This window comes from Pholcus phalangioides, unplaced genomic scaffold (genome assembly GCF_987345545.1).
Source record: "Pholcus phalangioides strain wild (caught in Gottingen) unplaced genomic scaffold, Ppha-v1.0 ptg000042l_1, whole genome shotgun sequence".
In the NCBI taxonomy this organism is placed as follows: domain Eukaryota; kingdom Metazoa; phylum Arthropoda; class Arachnida; order Araneae; family Pholcidae; genus Pholcus; species Pholcus phalangioides.
The window spans coordinates 37356903-37377236 of NW_028301628.1; the positions used below are offsets into that span (position 1 = coordinate 37356903).

A 20334-nucleotide genomic window follows, 5' to 3' on the forward strand; every position below is an offset into this window, starting at 1 on the left:
AAACCACTGATTCATTTTTAAAAATTATTTCAAACTTTCATTTTGATAAAAGTATTGCGGATTTATTGTTTTTTTTAAATAATCTGAAAAAAAAAATCAGAATTTACTAAAAAATTCAAAGTTATAGATAGTAGGGTGCTCCTTAGTATTTGACATGAGCTAGTTTGTTTGTAAACAAACCGCTATTTCAGCACACTTCGCTGACAGAATGATTTGCCGTAAAATTCCCAGCCATCTGTTCAATGTTCCCAAGTATCTAAAGCAACTCAATCATATGAAATGTATCCAGATATACAGGCATTGCCATAAACTCAGATGGCAGAAGCCCGATGGCCACGATTCCGGAATCAAAGTTTATGTGCCTTTCATTGATGAAAAGGTCCCGTTGATATTGAGACGAAAAAGCTTTGCCACGTGGTAATGAAATAAATAACTATGGTTTTACTGCATTCATGTTAAAATATGTTTCAAATACTGGAACAGCTTTGGTATAAGGGACAGGTTGGCGACTTTTTTTTCCGACGCCAAATATGTCCGACGGTCCGAGGAAAAGCCGCCAGACACTACGTGCGCCAGAAAAAAAAATCGCCAGCATAGAAAACAGTAAAAAACAATAAAAACAAATGGTATAAACAAAAATAAGCTCTGGATTGTTTAAAAAATAAAACTGTGGATAAAAATAAATCAATCAGGGTTTAAATAAAACCAGGGCATTGTTTAAATAATAAATCGGTCAGGGTTTAAATAAAACCCGGACCGTTGTTTAAATAATAAATCGATGTGGGTTTAAATAAAGCCCCGGACCGTTGTTTGAATAATAAATCAATCAAGGTTTAAATAAAGCCCGGGCATTGTTTAAAATAAAGCCTGGACCGTTGTTTAAATAATAAATCGATCTGGGTTTAAATAAAGCCCGGACCGTTGTTTAAATAATAAAGCGATCAGGGTATAAATAAAATACGGGCACTGTTTAAATAAAGGGGAAAAAAAGGGAACAATACAACCTGACCAGCAACGAAAATGTAATCCAAACACTCGGGACAAGCACAAACGACAAAATAGCTGTACGGCTGTTTGAAAAGACGCGCTAAACAACTAATGCCGCCTGGCAGAATTTTCCAGAACAACGACAACCCAGCAGAACAACACCAAACCAGAGTGCGTCAGCGATGGCAACTTATCGCCGGAAAAAAGTCGCCAATTTGGCGTGTCCCTTATACGAAAGCTGTTCTGATTTTTCTCTCACACCATGAAATATTTGGCTTTCCGCTCAAAACTAAGAAGGGTCTGAGTTTCCGCTCTTGTTCAGCTGGTAGTGGGGAAGGGTCGTTCGTCACAGCTAGTTAGGTAGCACTTTAATATTGGCAAAAGTAATAAATGTAAGAGAAAATCTCGCGCATTAGCAAACCTATCGAGTTCTAGGTTAAAGTGCTCAGGGGCATCTTAAGCAAGGGGTGTTGTGCATCCAGGTGACAGTCTAAACTTTTTTTTAGAGACATAAGTTTCTAAAATTTTGTTGTAATAAAAATTCACAAAATACAATGCGCTGTCACTCTTTTTTGAGCCATACCTTGGCAATGAAGATGTTAAGGAAACTGCGAAAGCCTGGGCAATAACTCTGAGATGTTATGTATAAGCTATGTAGGAGGTATTTGCTTATGGCCGTAATACTAGAAACAAGGATGAATTCTATCACACAGGGTCAGTTCGCGTTTTGGGTGCCCCCCCACCCAATAATTTTTCAGGTATGGTCAAATAAAGGCGACGAAAGAATTTGGATTCTCATTTCTATAAGGCCTGGGAAAGCAGAAACCCCTTGCACATCCCTAGTTTCTACCATGGAAGCCTTAGAGTAGGTATTTTTTGGCAATAACAAAGTTCAACTCTTATGTTGGAGATTTGCAATTAATTGAAAAAAATCAACTTTAAAAGGAAGAAAAATATGACAGCTCATCAATAAGAGCTACAATGTGGAGAAAGTTATCCGAAATAATTAAGCGATGGCATGATCCTGGGAAAAAAAACAAACATAATTTCTTTAAAAGCGGGACTTATGGTCAAGGTTACTTTGTTGGGTAAAGATTAGTTTATAGTTTTGGGAGTATCCTAGTCTAGAGCCTTTCTCCCAACAGGGTCATCTTTAGGGGGGGCGGCACATGAAGTTTCGCACCTGAGCAGCAGGTGAGCTCGAGCCGGCTCTGAAAGTGCTCCTTATTACTTGAAGAAATCTGCTTTGTTTGTTAACACACAGATATTTTAGCACACCTTGTTGACAGAATGGTTTATAGTAAAATTCCCAATCATCTATTCAATGTTTCCAAGTATCTAAAGCTGTTCAATTACATGAAATTTATAGAGATATACGGTGCAGGTATATTGCAGTAAACTTAGCTGGCGGAAGCCCTATTGTCATATTCCAGTATCAAAGTTTATTTGCCTTTCATTGGTGTAAAGGTCCCATTGATATTGAGACGAAAACGATTTTGCATGTGATAATGAAATTAATGACTCTGGTTTGATCGCATTTATGAAAAAGTATATTTCAAATACAATGTATCCCGCTTTTCATTTTTTTCAAAAAATCATGAGAAACCTTATAAGCGGGAAATTTGGATGAGTATTAGTGAGAGTTGGGACCACTAAAATAAGTTTTACCAAGCGGAAAAACATTATAAACGGAATCCACTGTACTCTCAAAGTTATTTATTTCTGTTTTAGTATAATAAAGCTTTCTTTTGCATCAAACTCGTTTTTTTTAATGCATGTAAAATCCAGACATCCTTATTTACGAAGATGTGTCCTCATTTTTGACATCATTTTAAGCATCCTCATGTTTTGGAAGTTTCTTTTTGTCCTCATTTTTAGGAGCTAAGGTTACATAAGCAAGGTTGCCACCAAATTGACGATTTGCGATTGTGTTGAGGTTCTGGCTCCTTAGCTACCAAGAATTTTTTGTTCACCAAGCATTTTCAATATTGCAGCAATTAAAGATGAGTGCCAAAAAAGTGATGCGACATTCAAACACTCCGAAATTTTTTTTCAATAACTTAAAATGCAAAAAAATAGCATCGAAAACCAATCAACACCAACCAAATGCTTTGTGTCGCTTGTTTTATAAAAATCATTTTAGTAGCACTTTTTGGGCAAGAAACTTGACTCTTTTTCGACGGCATGAGATAGACTTTTGTTAAAAAATCAAACTATTTTCTCATCATATCAGAGAATAATCATCTGTGAAACTAGCAGAAGCGCCAAGGTATGTTATTAGCAAAGATAAAAGAACCAGACAATTTAGCTGCAACCTCGCTTATGGGAGCGTAGTCTTTTTTTGGCTTCCTGAATTATTATTCTTGTTTCTTTCCAGGTAAAAAAAATTTCACTGCTGAACATAGCACATGTTTAGTGCAGTGTAATGTTTTATAAAACACGTGTTAGAAGTGTCCCACGGCACATGTATGTGCTCAGGTGCTGCCATCTATTTTCTGATGACAAAACTTCCAATGAATGAATATTCTAAGTATGCTGTAAAGTTTGGAGTTTTTTTTCAAAGGAAAGAATAGCTTGCACTTGTGCAGTTGTATGGGCATTATGATGGGCTCTCATCACAAAGATCCGGGTTCAAACCCCTGTTGGCAGTACAGCAGTGGTTGGCTGAGGTTGATTTTCAGCAATTTCCCAACTTTGATTCACAAATGCAAGCCAATCTTCCATTTAAAAAAGTCCGAGAGAAACGGCAGACTTTTAACTCAATACTTACATAACATGAGAAAATACTTCACATTAATGGACACAGAAGTCTGTGAGATATACATTGAGGCCCTATCGACATGTCTGTTGTGGAGAGGTTCCGTTATATTGTGTATTTTTTTTTTTCAATTATGATTTAACAAACTTTTCATTTAGCTGACAACCCTCTGCCCAGTGGCATCTGAGCCAAGGGCGTTGGTGCATGTGATGCTAAGGGCGTTGGTGCATGTGATGCCAATGGTGTATTGCTTGTATGACAGTATTATGCCAGAGCTCTTTGAGAATTCATTCAAAAAATCTCGTAATGAAGCTCAAGTAGAGCACCCAAAATCCACCGTATTTCTGGTGCCACTCCCTCTATTAGTCTGTTAAATCAATGATTTACATTAGATTTTGCGAGATAAGAATAATCCAAGTATGCTATCTATTTTTCAGGTATATGTGTGGCCCAACAGTTTATGATGATGCACATATTGGTCATGGCAGGTAGTTATATTTCCATTAAGTTTGCTTCAAATGGTAATTAAACCCCACTCTGCATATTTTCTTATTTCACAAATCGAATCTCAAAAAAATCGATGCGATAGGAATGGAAAAGTATAGGAAAAATTAAATGTTTTGTAGACCTGTTCATAATATAGCCTATATACAGTAGAACCTTGATAACTAGACAAAACAAAAGTATTGACAAAGATGCCAAGTTGGCAAGGTTTCATTTGATCGCTACCTCACAACTTTTAAATATCATATGTGAATATAAATGTACTCTATTTTATGCAGTAAAACATCTCTTACGGACACCAGTGAGACAAAAAAACTCTTCCCTAAAAGAGAGGTGATCATTAATTAGGGGTTTGCGATGCATATTTTTATTATATATAGAGAAATTATTGACTTGCAAACGGTTTCCGGGTTATTAGGCCATGGTCTAGATTTTCTTCCTGACGTTTCGCCCACATCTGTGGCAGACATCATCTGAGGTTATTTGGACGCAAATCTCCGCGGTAAGCGAGAAAGGCTTCGTACATCTACTGTCACCGACTTGTTCTCTATATGCATTTCTGAGACTTGATCGGCCGCAGAAGAACTGCATTGGTTGGCTTGTGTGGATGTGTTGTGCGCCGATTGGCTGTCGAGGTCATTTTCTCTCTGGCATTCATCGGGGGCACATCTCAACTCTCTGCGGCGCTGAAGTACCGGGACCCAAGTGGGATGCACCTTCATCGTCTCCTCCTTTCGATTCATGTTGAAGAATCGAAAGGAATCGAATCGGATCTTAAGTGGAACCCTGATCAGATTTATTAAAACCCACTATAGTGAATTTAATCACTTTACAATCAAGGACGTAATATTGCATCCAAATGTCAATGGAACAAATTCAAACAAGTCTATTCATTTTCTTTCCTCGTCACTACAAAACTTTGTTGCAACCCTATGAAGAAAAAGTTGTTCTTTTTCTACCCCCATGATGAGGGGGTAAAAAGCTTCTACTCTAAGGTTCTACTTAAATAGGTTATACTACAGTCAAATCCTGTTTTAATGAATGCCATTATAGCAAAAATCTTTAACGAACACTTTTCTAGTCCCTCAAAGAAGTTTACATAGGAACAATGCAAACAACCTAAAATTGATTTATAACTAAATTTCATTTTAACGAAGTGATTTCTCCGGTTTCTTGGAGTTTGTTATAATGGGATTCTACTATATATACATGTACATAAGAGTGGAAAGAGAACAGGTAGGTGAGGGTGAAAAGAGAAATATACTTGATACCTGCTATCTCTTATCTATAAATTATTACAGATAAGAAAGAGTTGAGTAATATACTGCTTTTTCTTCTTTTCTTTCCTTAATTTTTCTAACGTGCCATTACGTTAGAACAAGGTTATTCTATTCATTGCTGATTCCTCAAACAGTGATCATCCAAATTTCTTGCCAATCACTTGTAAGCGTAGCAGTTCAAGGTGATTTCTATAAATTAGACTTTTCAACTTTACAGAAGGTCAGGGGAGCATTCATTTCAACTGTAGGGGGTATGCAACATCAAAAAAGTTGCGAAATGCTGAAAATGAGGGAACTATGTTGGTAGGTGACCAATAGAGTGGCCTAGAGCCAGTGGTTCCTCAGCCTTTGGAAGCTCGCTGCCCGCATCATTTCTTTTTTTGTGAGTAGAAGCTCCGGTCATAAAAATGGTTACTGGAAAATAAATGGGTAAAAAGTGAATCACTTACGGCCAGTTTGACTGATGCATGACTGGTCCATATATATATGAGTGGACATTATCATCATCACACGCCTTTCCAACATATATGCACCCAGCATTTGAGAAACACTGGCATAGAATGTGCATGACCAAAAAAAAACTTAGAAACAGTAGCACATTTTTGCACGAGCAAGCAAAAGCAGCGAATTCAAGGAATGGGTGGTCAAGAAGATTGGATTAGAATATGAGAAGGATGGTAAAATTTGTGTATCCACCTCTGAAAAAATTACAGTATAGTTCAGTTCACTACATTACACTTCAGTCATAGTTAGAAAAACTGATGGCAGATGACGGCACTACACATAACAAGCATTACACAGAAACAAACCTCACTTCAAGTTCACTATACATGCATGCACATTCTAACATGTACCAGTTCATTATTAGTTTCACAGAGGAATGTGGACGAGGTGCATGTGTGGTTTAGTAGCAGTTAGTTCAGTTCACAAAAAAAAATTATACATTTACCTGATTTTTGAGTGTTTTAAAAAGTCAAATCCAATTTTAAAATTTTGTTTTTTCTCTTTTGATTTTTATATCATGATTTTTTTGTAAAACTTAACAATAGATTATGGTAATCAGGAATATAATTTATTTTTTAATGTTACAGTTGTTACGTGAAATTTGACATTATAAGAAGGATTATGGAGAAGGTTTTCTGCATAGAAGTTTCCACACTTATGGGAATAACAGATGTAGATGACAAAATAATAAAGAAAGCTAAAGAAGTAAGAATTTCAGTACTATTTGCATTTTAAATGTGTGGCGTAACATTTAGATTTTCATTTTTCTAATGAGTGAAAATAAGAGAATTTATTTATAATAAATTTTTCAGAACTTAAATTCTGCTGCTATGATAAATCAATGCAAAACTACCACATATTCAAATTAGCGATTTCATAGTACTACTTAACTGAACATGCACCTCATACAAATTTCTCTACAGAATTGCTAATGAATCTGCACATGCCGGGATGTGTGTTCTGAGTCTATGCTTGGCCCTAAGGTATTTATGTTGTCGAGTTTTGCTTGTTTCATGTTCATGCTGCCATCTGGCTTCCATTTTCTGAAGTAAAGATGGAAATGCTTGGATTTTCATGTTTTGTCAGTATCATGTTGTAGGCCTGCCTGCTCGCTGCGGAAAGACTTTTTCAAATGGGAGACCGGTTCACATTTGTGCCTTGAAGCTGGAAAACCTCAGAAAACCAACTTCAACTGGCCACCACTGTGCCGTCAACAGGGTTTGAACCTCGATCCCCAGGATGAGAGTCCAGCACGATGCCCACACGACCGCACAGTGGCAGCGATTTCACACTGCACGATTTCTAGTGGTGGCTCTGGGATTCGCGACGACTATGGCAACCGATTGGCCGCCTAGAATGCTGATTGTCAAAAATTGTACTTTCCTTCCAGTTGTAAAGGACATTTTTAACATACGCAAAGTTCTCCAGAAGGGTCAGGCCCAAAATGATGCCTTGTTTACCTCTATTTTGAGCTTGTATTTGCAATGCCAGATTAGAGAACCACAAAAAAAAACCACTTTTAGTGAGTCTCTAAGTAATGGTCGCTCAGTGAATAAAGTTCATTATCCATAACTAGTGTTTGGTGCTATACACTTTTCAGTCACAATTTCAACCCTTTTCAAAGAAAGACAACTTTTGTGTGTCACCAGGTTTCTGACGGTTTAAACTGACGTCAAAAACCCAACCCTATGTCACCAGATTAAAAAAACAAAAAAATATAAAATAAATCTCTTGCAAATATTATTTTTCAGAGCGTAATGGGCTGTCACTGGTACAAACACATTCTCAATCACTAGTGTTTGGCCCTAGGCACCTTCTGATGATGCCAGTAGCTATGCAAACACAACTGCCAAAAACAACTTTATCAGTTGCTCAGCGTGTGTGTTTTGCCAGAGTAATAACTCCTTAGTTAACCAGTACTAAGTACTCCTACTAAGCCAGTGGCTTATTATTTTATTAGGCATTTGTCATCATTTCAAGTCTTTTGTTGATAAGTTTTTAATTTTTTTTTCAGCAAAATTCAACCATCAATGATATTGCAAGGAAATTTGAGAGAGAGTTTTTCCAGGACCTCAAGTTACTGAATGTAAATGAACCAACTCTTGTTACTCGAGTAACTGAATTCATTCCACAGATCATATCCTTCTGCCAAGTGCTTATTGAGAGGGATTTCGCCTACGTCACTGATAAAGGTATTAACTTCTGCACAAGTTTCCAATTTAAAAAAATAGATTAAGCAAACAACACGTTGAATTTATTTAAGTTCCTAGATCAGAAGATAAAAGAAAGATGCCAATTAATATTATTTTTTGTGATGTTATTCAAACATAATGAAGGTAAACCTTTGCTACAACAATACTTGATGCAACGATAAATCCTACATTTTTTTTTTTTTTTTCAAATTTTGCTCAGAATTGCCTAAATAGTCTGATGCCACAATATTTTTAAGGGACTTCAAAACTTCTACACTTACAGTCTAACTCAGTTATAATGATAACTCGGTTATAACATCACTAATTGAGGCTGATTTCTATAGAGAATAATGTTAATGAACTTTGCTTATAACTTTGATAAAAAGGAACCACCTCAGATATAGATCTCACACATAATTTTTTCTTGGTGAATTACATTTTAATCCATTTCAACTTGCAGTAGCCCTCTATTTTCTGCCATTAGCAATTTTTTAGCAACTTCAGCCAGAGACGTGACTAGGAATTTGGCCGTCCCCAAAACTTAAAAATTTGATAATTTTATAACTGTGTGCTTTGTTCCCATCAAAAATTGATGTCCCCAAAATTGTCCCCTAAATTTTGCCACCCGGGGCTGCTGCCTACCCCTCTAGGTCTGGCCCCGACTTTAGCTATAGTTGGAAACTTTACTTGCTTTTGACTATAACTGACTATGTCCTGATTTGTGATATTTTTATGAAGGAAATGGGTCCGGCTTAGATATTCATAGTGTTAATATGTATTGATGCTTCTATACGAAAACCCATTGACAGGCCACACTTAGCTCGCAGGCTGAAAAAAAGTTGTGCACCCCCTTCTCTTTGAAATTATTTTTTCTTGGCCTTCAGAGTATTGTTTTTTTCAGGCTTTCAATGTAAAACATCAGCCTGTGAATTATTTTATAGAACAAATAATTTTTTTTTTTTTGCTTTCTGTCAACCAAAAAAAAAAAACATGGAAGATGACAAAATGAGTGAAATAGTTTGAGAAAGGGAGCTTACATGGAGTACAAAATTTCTCTATGCGAGAACTGCACTCGGGATGAGTATCAAGTGAGCAAGAAATGCTGATTCTTATCCATTTAATATTGAAATTGAAAAAGAGTGAAGGGCACTTCTTATATTCTTGCTAAGATTAAAAACGATGGGTCTGTTTCAAAATTCAAATTGCATATGCAAGAAAGTTATACAAAATATTGAGGCTATTTTTGATCATTGGATTTCCTAATTGAACTTGTATTAAATTGTTTTTGTGGTTTTTTTCCTTAGGCAATGTCTATTTTTCTGTGTCAAAGACAATCAGTGATTCTGATACAAGTGCAGTTAACGAGTATCACACGATTGACCATGACCCACTTAAGAAGGACATGAGAGATTTTGCTCTATGGAAAGCATCCAAGCCTGATGAGCCGTATTGGAATTCTCCCTGGGGTAATGGTCGGCCCGGATGGCACATTGAGTGCTCGACTATGGCCAGCTGTACATTTGGCAGTCATGTAGACATACATTCAGGTGGTGCTGATCTTATATTTCCTCATCACGCTAATGAAAATTCGCAATCCACAGCATACCACGACTGCGAGCAGTGGGTGAGTTACTGGCTTCACTCAGGACTTGTGCATGTTGGTGAGAATGAAAAAATGTCCAAATCTCTCCGGAATTTTGTCACGATCAAAGATTTCCTGTCAGAAAGTTCATCGAATGTCTTTCGCATCATGTGTCTTATGTCTCATTACCGAAATGACATGGAATTCTCCGAGGCTGCTATGACACTGGCTCATGGCTTGCACAGCAAGTTCCACATGTTTCTTAATGACATTGAGATGATTGCCTGTGGAGATTCAGAATGCCCTGATTTTGATGCCAGTAATCTTCAGAAAAGACTTAAAAGAACAAAGGAAAAAGTAAACTTAGCCTTCGCAGATGATTTCTGTACCAATTATGCTATGGCATGCTTAGGAAGATTAGTGGGAGATGCTCCAAAAAGTTTACAGAGAATGCCAAAAACCTCTTCAGTCGCCAAGTTATGTATTGTTTCCGAAGTTGCTTCATACATAGATAGGACCATGGAGATTTTAGGTGTTCACATCATAACAAAGAAAAAACTCCCTGTCAAATTTGTCTGTTTTATTGACATTATAATTGGTTTTCGTCATTCAGTCAGACAATGCTCTCTCACCAGTTTGTCTTATCTTCACAAAAAAACAAAAGCATCACCTAATCAATGTGATAAAACTGAAAAGTACAGCCATGTGGAAATATCCAAACCAGACATAACATCATTATGTGAGGATGCCAAAAATAAATTATCCATTTTAGGTATCACAATGGATTCTAGAAACAGGGTCACGTTCTATCATTCTATCTTACAATATGCACATGTTGAAAACATTCTCCATGAATTGACATCTTTCATTCTGAACATTCGTTCCACAACAGAAAAAAAAACACCTGACGATAGAGAAATATCTGAATATAATTCTTGTCTATGTGCTATTCTAGAAGCAACTGACAAGTTCAGGGATAAGCTACGATATAATGGTATTGGAATCAATGATGTTGGTCGAGACTCTGTTTGGTATCCCATTGAGAATCATTTTGAAGAAATGGTGACGTGTCTTTAAATGTCTTGTAAAAAAAATTACTTATTTTGTTTGGTTTATTGCAACGTTCGAACTTTTGTGATAGACCTGTGATTGTTGTATAATAGAACCTCTCTAATCTGGAACACTTCTGCCTATCAGACTTTACCCAAACTTAATTTCTGCTTTTGATATTCTGCCATTTTTCATCTTTGTTTGTACCACATTTTTCTAATAAATGTTGCACTGTTAGCGTCCAGTGCTGTTTTCGGCCTTCTGGGAAAGTGGAAATGATGGCACCTGATTTTCTCAATGAATGTAACGAATCTGAATATTAGCTTTAATCATTTTTGTTACAGTATGTAATTTTCTGTACACAGAAGGGCTAATTTGACCAGGACCTACAATTTATTGCAATTTCAAACAGCAGCCTTTTTATACTCACAGAGGTTGATGTGGATCCCCCTAGGTGTGGGACTCCTTGTGGTAGCCATTTCTTTTGTACCCATGCCTAAGACCTCTGCCTGTAGAATGATAAACGCTGGCGCTAGATACAGATACAAAAAAATCATGTGGAAACTAATCCACATCACATTACTGCCGCATTTACTTACTGCGTTCTGTGCCACTGTTTATTATGCTACAGGTATCATTCTAACATTATTCACGGTTTTTCGCTGCAACAATAACTGAGCAATGTGCATAAAAAAAATTTGAATTTTTCAAAATTTTGCTGTTGTGACAGTAGCTGTGGGAGCTATGGTTTTGTTTTTTTCCTCATTCTCGCGTGTATATTTCGAAAAACACCTCTGCCACAAATTTCATCCACATTAATTTTTTGTTGGGCTCATATATCTGCAAAGTTATTTGATGACCACCCTGTACATCATTTACAAACAACCTGTAAATCAATAACAAGTTCTACCACATCCATTAAGGTGTTTACTAGGAATGCCTCCAAATCACTAAAAGAAAAACATTTTATAAAATTGATTTTATTTCAATAAAATATCACTCAGAAGAAAAAAAAAAAATTCGGCAAGGAAATTGCTACTTAAAATAAAGTACTAAATGCAATTTTGTTAGAACAAAATAATAGAAGACATCACATTTTCGACACAAAATTCACAGGAACAACAAAGTTGTCAATTGAAAAAAAAATGCACTTCTAAATTTCATACAGAATTTTAAATTGTATCAAAATAAAATCCTTACATTATTAATCATTGAAAAAAACCTATTAGAATGATATATGATGAACATTAGGATTATAATACCATTGAACCATTTTATTACAAAATATATTCACTCGTAAAGTTTTATAGTTACAAAATCGGCCTCTCTTTAAATATCGTATTTGGCTACATAGCTGTTCTAGTAACTGAATATTCTATGGGTAAATATTCTTGTGTTAGATCAGCTAACATGTCTCATAGAATTAGAAAGAAAACTATTCGGTCGGTATGAATGAAATGTCTGGAAAATAACTATCCTACCCTAGATAGAGATGATTAATAAGTATGATATTTTATATACTCAAAATAATCTACCTCTCAACAAACGCATCATTGCTATTTCTTAAAGTAATGATCTGGGTGATGCTCAGTGAGCAAGAAGAAACACATCCGCTAATTATATTATTTACCCTACAAGCACCTCGTACACATTCCTCTGCAGAATTTCTACCGTATCAGCACATGCCAAAATGTGTGTATATGCAACCCCTTAACATATCTGTGTTGTCAGCGGAATATGACGTGCTTATTCCGTGTTCTCACTGGTGTTGTCCATATTTTGAGGTGAAGATGGTGTATGCTTGAATTTTCATGTCATTTAAGTATCATGGTTGAGGGTCTGTCAGCTCTCTGCAGAGAGACTTCAAATTGGATACTGACTCACACATTCATGCCTGCCTCAAAGTTGGAAATAGCCATAGGTAGAAACAATACCAATAGTTTGGCCTCTGCAGAGAAAATTAAATGAAATTTTCTGGCTATAAAATAAATATGGAAGAAAGCATTGGCATCTTCTCTACAAAACCCCTGCATTATCATAGGTACAAATTTGAGATAAAGAGTTCCTATTTATTTTTGGTGGAATGGTATGCTAACATCCACATGTCTGGTATAGTTATCTGGTATAGTCCTGGAAAACCCAAATGTTCACTTGTTTTACCTGTATTATCAAGCACAGTTCTTGATCTCTTTTGTTGCCCAATTCTTTTTTTCTGGACACAAGGGCTAATTAGACCTGAACATACTACTGTTTAACTGTGCATGCACCTCATATACATTCTTCCACATTCCAGAATGTGTGGCCCTAACATATTTATATTGTCAAAGTTATGTGGGTTCTGTGTTCAACTGATGTTGTCGTCTTTCTTCCATATTTTGAAATGACAATGGCAAGTGCCTGAATTTTCATGTTATATAAATATCATGTTAAAGGTGTGCATGCTCTATGCAGAGAACTTTTCCAAATGGGAGACTCACACCTGCGCTTTGAAGTTGGCTTGTCCACTATATTTGTGCTAAGTGTGGTCAATATTATAGCTCCAGCCAATAGCTGTTCCCATTGCTGTTTTTCTTAAACAATTAGATGTTACTTTGAACAAAAAACTGGTTTTGCCACTCTAAGATGGAAAGCGATGAATCTGCTTAGTATATTCTAGATGCCTTACGAATGGCAGCACATTCTGTATTATTTTTTTAGGTCTTTTGACAGGTTGGCGTGCTAACCCCTTGATTAGGGAATTCTTACTGTCCTGCAACTCTGATCACCAAGCTCAGGCAAACACTTAATAACTACCATATAGTGGATGCCTACTTCTGTTGAAATTTCAACAAAGCAGCTTCTAATATTACCTTGGTAACACATATATGCTTTCATTCTATTTACGAGAGGGATCGATTTCTAAGCTATTTCGAGGCTGACATTTCATTCATGCAGTCCAATAGTTTTCAAGAAAATATATATCTCAGTATTTGAAATGTACATTTTGGCACATTACCCTCAAAGCAGAATATGCCAAAAACTATGACGTGTATGTATGTCACAGCTCAATCAGTGCTTCTTCAGAATGAACTTAGGAGGAATTTTAAGAAAAGAACTTTTTTGTGTAGAAAATACATTATAATTTTTATTGCAGAACATTCTGCTTTGGGGCATTATCATTCTAAAAGATAAATTATTCTTATTAGTGCCATTATACAACAAAAATAACTATACAACTGTCAAATTATATCGAGATTGGCCAATTTTTACCCCCCACACACACACACCTGTGACATAAAAATCACTAAAATGTTTCAAACTCCTAATGCATAAGACTCTTCTTAGACTTTTTAATTCAGCAGAACGCAAGATAATAATAAAACATTGCTTCATTTGGTTGTTTTCCAGTCGAGTGCTTGAGCGAAATTTCCAAAAAATTTAATCATCAATTTCTCTAAAAAATCAACACAAGCAATGAAACACTATAAATAAGCTAAACTCATTTCTTAATGTAGCCATTAAGATATCTTATTGCTTGAAAGAATTTATTACTTGGACACTTACTTGTTGCTTCAGTATTGCTGAGAACCACATAAGAGTTTCAATATCAGCGAGCAAAAAGCATTTCTCTGACGAGCTTAATATTTTTCAAATCATGTTGCCGAGTCAATTATAAAATGTAGAGTGTCGAGCAGCTTTTACAAAATCTATGCGCAGAAAGTTACCTAAGAATCTTTGAGAAGTTTATTATTTTAAAATTTTCACTCTGGCGGAGACAATACAATAATAGAAAGAAGGGGGGGGGGGCAAACCATCTTTCATACTGCTGGATTATTGGGATTCAATGGTGAGGATAAATACAGATAACTTGCTCTATACCAGTGTTCTTCAACCACTAGTCCATGTGAAACATTTCAACCAATTCATATACAGCACAGCAACATAATTTTAGATTTATTTTAAATACTACATCGTCTCTATATTGGCTTTTATTTCTGTCTTAGCAGATTTATGAACTATTTCTCCCATAATTTTTTGCTGGTTCTGAAATTATTTCTCATATTTATGGTATTTGTCTTTAGCTTGCCTGCCAATTATTTCTTCTATTTACAGTAATCTCGATAATCCAAGGTGGATGGGATTGAAACCACACCTCTGCTTATTGAAAAACTTGAATTATCCGAAAAACAATACAAAATGCTTTAAATGTTGGTTTTAACTTTAAAAAAAGGGTACTAGCATACTTGTACTTTAATTCTTGAATAAAATATAGATGCCATACGATGTGTTTCAAAAGGTGAAAAATGTGTGAAGATGAGAGAGTGATTGAGAAGAGTGAGGGTGGGATAGATGGCGAACGACGCTGTGACACATAGCTTTCAGCTGCCTTCCCAATGACTTTACGTAAGTAATTGAAGCACAATGACATTGTTTACCATTACAAAGAAAATGGTCAAACTTTCACATCTATTAGCAACCCCTGAAAGTTAAAAAAAAGTTATAATGGTCTAATATTTTATCACACAAATTACCCATTATAGGGGGGGGGGTTGCCCAGTCCCTTCAAAATGAATTACTACACAATACATACATACTGTGTAGTATTCCTGGGGGGGGGGGGGGAAGAAAGAGGGTATCAAGAAAGAAATATGAAAATTTTCAGTGCCTTGGATTTGACTCTCTATTGTATTTATTTTTGTCCATCAAAAAATTATTTTTTCTGTTCACTTATTTTTTTCCAGTCCCCAAATTATTTGCCACATTTCTGCCAGTCTGTGAAATCATTCAGCTATTTTCACCGATCCACAGCTGTAAAAAGGTTGAACATTGCTTTCTACATGTTACCATCTAGCACTAGTGACGTGCATTGCTTCTATGCATTAAATTACCGATGGCTACCCTAATGTAGAGATTACGTTTTCCCAATATTTTCACAAAAACATCTTGAAAGTGGAATAATACTGATATAATTAATACTTAGCTTGAATGAACCTAACTTTTAGAGAAAAAGATTTATTATGAATACTGAATATCAGTAAAATGTGTTGTGCTATCAAGGTTATACCAACAGTAATGGAAAAAGTTATATACATATGAAATAATCGACAATAGATATGGTTATTTCTCTATGTCGTGCTTCTTTGATATACACATAAAACTTGATATCCAGCTTCATAATTTTGTCCCTGGTTTTTCCACAGCTGACTTACTAATTGATATTATTTTTATACGAATTTCACTTGGAGAGCACTTGTGCTTCTTAGACATATGTTAATACAGTAGTACCTCAATAACTCAATATTTATTATTCTCATGGTTGGTATAATACTAAATTCAATAGGGGAGAAACCTCTTTAACTCGATACAAGATAGCTAAATCCTGCTTAAGTCGACTATGATTCATAATGTGCTATCACAATTAATTTTTGCGAAATTGCCTTTGGATTTGCCCAGTTAATAAATTTTCAGGACTTTCCAGTCATATATTTAAACAATTCTTCATTTCATTACTCTGTCATTTGTTGGTCAAAAATACCTGGGGGGGGGGGGTCACCTTTTATTTTCTGGAGTCTGGAAACGACCACGAAAGTCACAAATAAGTGATATCTGAAATTTCTGAGCAAAAGATGGTTGAAAAAGCTAAAAAAAGCCTTTTCTAAATCAAAATTTTTAAGGAAAAAAATGAACATTTTCCTATCTGTTGGCTATTGCTCTGCTCATTTTTTTTCATCATAATTCAGGATTATTTGGAAACTTTCGGTAGAAAATTGCAGATTAATTTTTATTAATTTATACATAATTGAAAAAAAAATTCCATTCTATCATCTATAAGTATGCGTAAGATGTTAAAATGTTAAAAATTGTGAGGGATTGAAAAGGGTATGGAAATGAAACCTTGCTAACTTGACATCTGCTTAAATCGACATGCTCAGAAAGTTATTGAGGTTCTATATAGTTCAAAGCAAAGACCAGGAAATGGAATAGCCATCCCTTCAAGCAGCATCGCTCAATGGCAAACCCTACAGTAAATAATCATTCGAATTTGAAATATATATTTATGTGTATATATATACATAAATATATTATGTATATTTATACATATATTTTATACAGAAAATGCTTCCAGATATATATATATATATAAAAGCTACTTTGCTATCTCATTTGAATTTGACATATATGTACTATGAAAAAACATGCATCCTATGCTTTCAGATAAAAAAGCTCCTATGACATGGATGGAAGTTTCTCTATTAAATAAATCATAGGTCATACCACGATTATTCAGAAGTTTTGAGAATTCATTGTAACAGAAATAGTTTGAGTTATATAAAATTCCATTCTTAATAATTTGAGTAATGTAAAATCACCATTATGTAATCGTCTAATTATGAATAAACACTTCACGATCATGCTACTACAGCACAAGAAGGGAAGTAAGTGATAAAGCATTCAAAACAACTGCTGTGAAATAAACAGACATATGAGTACACGACATATATGTACTATGAAAAAACATGCATCCTATGCTTTCAGATAAAAAAGCTCCTATGACATGGATGGAAGTTTCACCATTAAATAAATCATAGGTCATACCACGATTATTCAGAAGTTTTGAGAATTCATTTTAACAGAAATAGTTTGAGTTATGTAATCGTCTAATTATGAATAAACACTTCACAATCATGCTACTACAGCACAAAAAGGGAAGTAAATGATAAAGCATTCAAAACAACTGCTATGAAATAAAAGGAAAGATTGATGCAAACACAACTGTTTTATAAATCAGTTTCAAAATATAGATCAATATATAACAATATAATTTTGGGTTTTAATTTCATGCGTATGGCCCCCACATAGGGTGGGGGCTCTGACAAGGCTCCAACACCTAAGGGACCCAGAATGGCCCTGTAATTTTTTTTGTCTTACACTAGAAACGTACTTCAGAAGGGATCATGAAAAATTCTGAGGCCTGTTGATGATCTCAGCCTAGGGATACAAATCCTAGGATGGAGGGAAGGGCATGAGCTGGCTTCAAAAGAGAAACCATGAACAGTATTGCATGGACCATACAGAAGTTTTTGCAGTTAAAAAATGCAAATCATCAACACACCTAAAATTACTCAATGTTATTTATCTTCTTTCGCAGTGAACAGGATATTTGTTCCATGACAACCACCACTTCCACTCTACCAGTAAAAGATTGTACAGCTGAAACTGTGGGAGAAGGAAAATTTAGGGATAAAAAGTTAAAAAAAGTTACGTCTTGAAAAATCCCAAAAGCAGAATATGCCAAAAATTATGATGTTGCAAAAGAATCTCAGGAAGAATTTTTAAGAAAAGTGCAGAAAACACCTGATCATTGAAATTTTTACTACTAGTTAATCATACACGAATCTCGTACACATTCTTCTGTGGAATTTCTAATGAATTGGTACATACTGGAGCGTGTGTTCCATGTCTGTGTGTATATAGGCTCGCAACTTATTCATATTGTCAGAGTTGTGGTTGCCATCTGTCTTTCATATTTTGAAGTGAAGATGGTAAATGCTTAAATTTCCATGTTATGCCAGTATGTTGTAGCTCTGCCTGCATTCTGTGGAGAGACTGGGAATGTTTACTGTAAAACATTTTCAATCAGCAGGGTTCGTTGCAACCCATTCTGATTTGGGGTGAAAACATTAAGCAAAACCTATATGGAACTATAGAGTTTTACAGTGAAATGGGGACCACGAAATCAAGGTTGCCACTAATGACAAACCCTAGTTATAGCCTTGACAGATTTTGTTGATCATTGTCCAAAGCAGAATGTTTTGCATTGTTCTGCAACGAGCCCTCAGTTGACTGGTAATCCCTGCATAATAGTGTTTTCTACACTTTTTCTTAAAATTCTTTCAGATTGTTCTGCGATGTATGTCACAAATTTCAGCATATTCTGCTTTGGGGGTCCAAATAGTATTACTGATTTGGCACTACAGGGCCGATTCGACTACTTTGTATTATTTGCAGAAAAAAAAAATCTAAAAAAAACCCATTGAAATCGTACACAGTGTATGAACATTTCTATCAATCCCCATCTGGGATGCACCTATTATGTATATATAAGGCAGTTGATGAAGACATTTAACTACATTGAATATTATTGCATCATAAAATTACATTTTGCACAGAGATACTCTCACGAATAAGCTGAATCTCACAAAATGACTTAAATTTTTTTTTTAGATTTTCAACAAGCAATCTTAATCAGCACTCCATTAAAAAGGCACATGATATACCACCACTTAGTCATCACTATAGCATAGAAACTCAGCACTTTTCTTTCGATAACACACTGTTAAGAATTTAATATACCTCCTCCTTTTGAATAAAATTTATGCTACAGCAAAAAGAAAAACCCCAATCTTTGACACTGTATCAATAATCTGTTTGTCCTTGTCAAATCAAGTAAAAGTAGCATGCAACACAAAAATGTTGTTTCTCAAATCGATCTCATCAAAGATTACAGTAATAAAATCTCAATCATTCAATAACATAAAAAACCTTATAAAAATGAACACCACTGGCAAGTGGAAGTTAAGCGTTTTGATAGCTCAAAATAAATTATTAATGTATGATACAGTTGTTTCGGGACAACAGAAGTCTCTCCTTCAGGAAGTAGAAAAGAAATATACTCATTTTGCATAATAGTGGGAAAAAAACTCAGTTATAGTGCTTGCATCAGGATGAAGGAAAAAAATTATAAAAATATTTCACTACTAAAGGAAAGAAGATTTTTCGTTTATTCACTGGGGAAAAAAAAATTCGTGGGAACAAGTTAAAATCTCATTCGAATCAGCCAAGGTCATGCCTGGTTTTATCTGTTCAAGAAAAGGGTTGAACAGATAAAACCAATTCTTCTCTGGTTGCTAAAACAGTTTTTGTGATTTTTCAACATTGGACTTTCACTCAACTCTAACTTGTTCAAAATGTGCCTCCTATAAGGATGCGTCTGCATAGGCTCACTCGCCCTTACCTCTGTTCACAGTGGTTTTGCTTTGCAAATTTACTCTGACCTTATCCCTATTTTTCTTTTTTTTCTCCCCCTCCCCATGCACAACCCAGTTCTGACCGCAGCATTGATGAAATCAAAGATGCAATGCTAGCTCCTCCCCCAAATCCATCCTCTTCCAAGTTTGTCATCTAGTGTGCATTGTTTGGTTGCCACTGAAATATTTTGTGACAGCCATACACGCAGACTGGAAATCCCAGCAAACCACTCAAGCACAAAGCACAGTGTGAGTATAAGGATGCACCTTTACAAATCCTTTTTAAATAAATTATTTTTACCAATTCCATATCACTATTAGTTCACATCATATTTTCCAGAAACACCCAACTTTTTTGGACGTTACTGTAAAAAGCTATCAAAGCAAAATTTAATATAATTACATATTACACATAATTCCTTCCACAAATAAAGAAGCTCAATTCATGGCAGAGATTACATGTACAGTG

General features: G+C 35.4%; 1 protein-coding gene across 1 annotated transcript; it reads left to right on the forward strand.

The window, feature by feature from the left end:
* Nucleotides 1–132: 132 nt before the first annotated feature.
* Nucleotides 133–11097, forward strand: CysRS-m (cysteine--tRNA ligase-like protein, mitochondrial). The gene is made up of 5 exons (XM_089255180.1): nucleotides 133–417; nucleotides 4183–4233; nucleotides 6621–6738; nucleotides 8048–8225; nucleotides 9530–11097. The coding sequence occupies exons 1-5, from the start codon at nucleotides 209–211 to the stop codon at nucleotides 10882–10884; spliced, it is 1911 nt and encodes a 636-aa protein (XP_089111306.1). The 5' UTR covers nucleotides 133–208; the 3' UTR covers nucleotides 10885–11097.
* The last annotated feature ends 9237 nt before the right edge of the window (nucleotides 11098–20334 follow it).

What these genes read in the sequence shown, in the direction of transcription:
- CysRS-m (XM_089255180.1), top strand. Translation starts at nt 209, where the DNA reads ATGATTTGCCGTAAAATTCCCAGCCATCTGTTCAATGTTCCCAAGTAT. An exon ending in CGAAAAAGCTTTGCCACGTG is followed by an intron (nt 418 to 4,182) that starts GTAATGAAATAA and finishes TCTATTTTTCAG; the next exon opens with GTATATGTGTGGCCCAACAG. An exon ending in TAATAAAGAAAGCTAAAGAA is followed by an intron (nt 6,739 to 8,047) that starts GTAAGAATTTCA and finishes TTTTTTTTTCAG; the next exon opens with CAAAATTCAACCATCAATGA.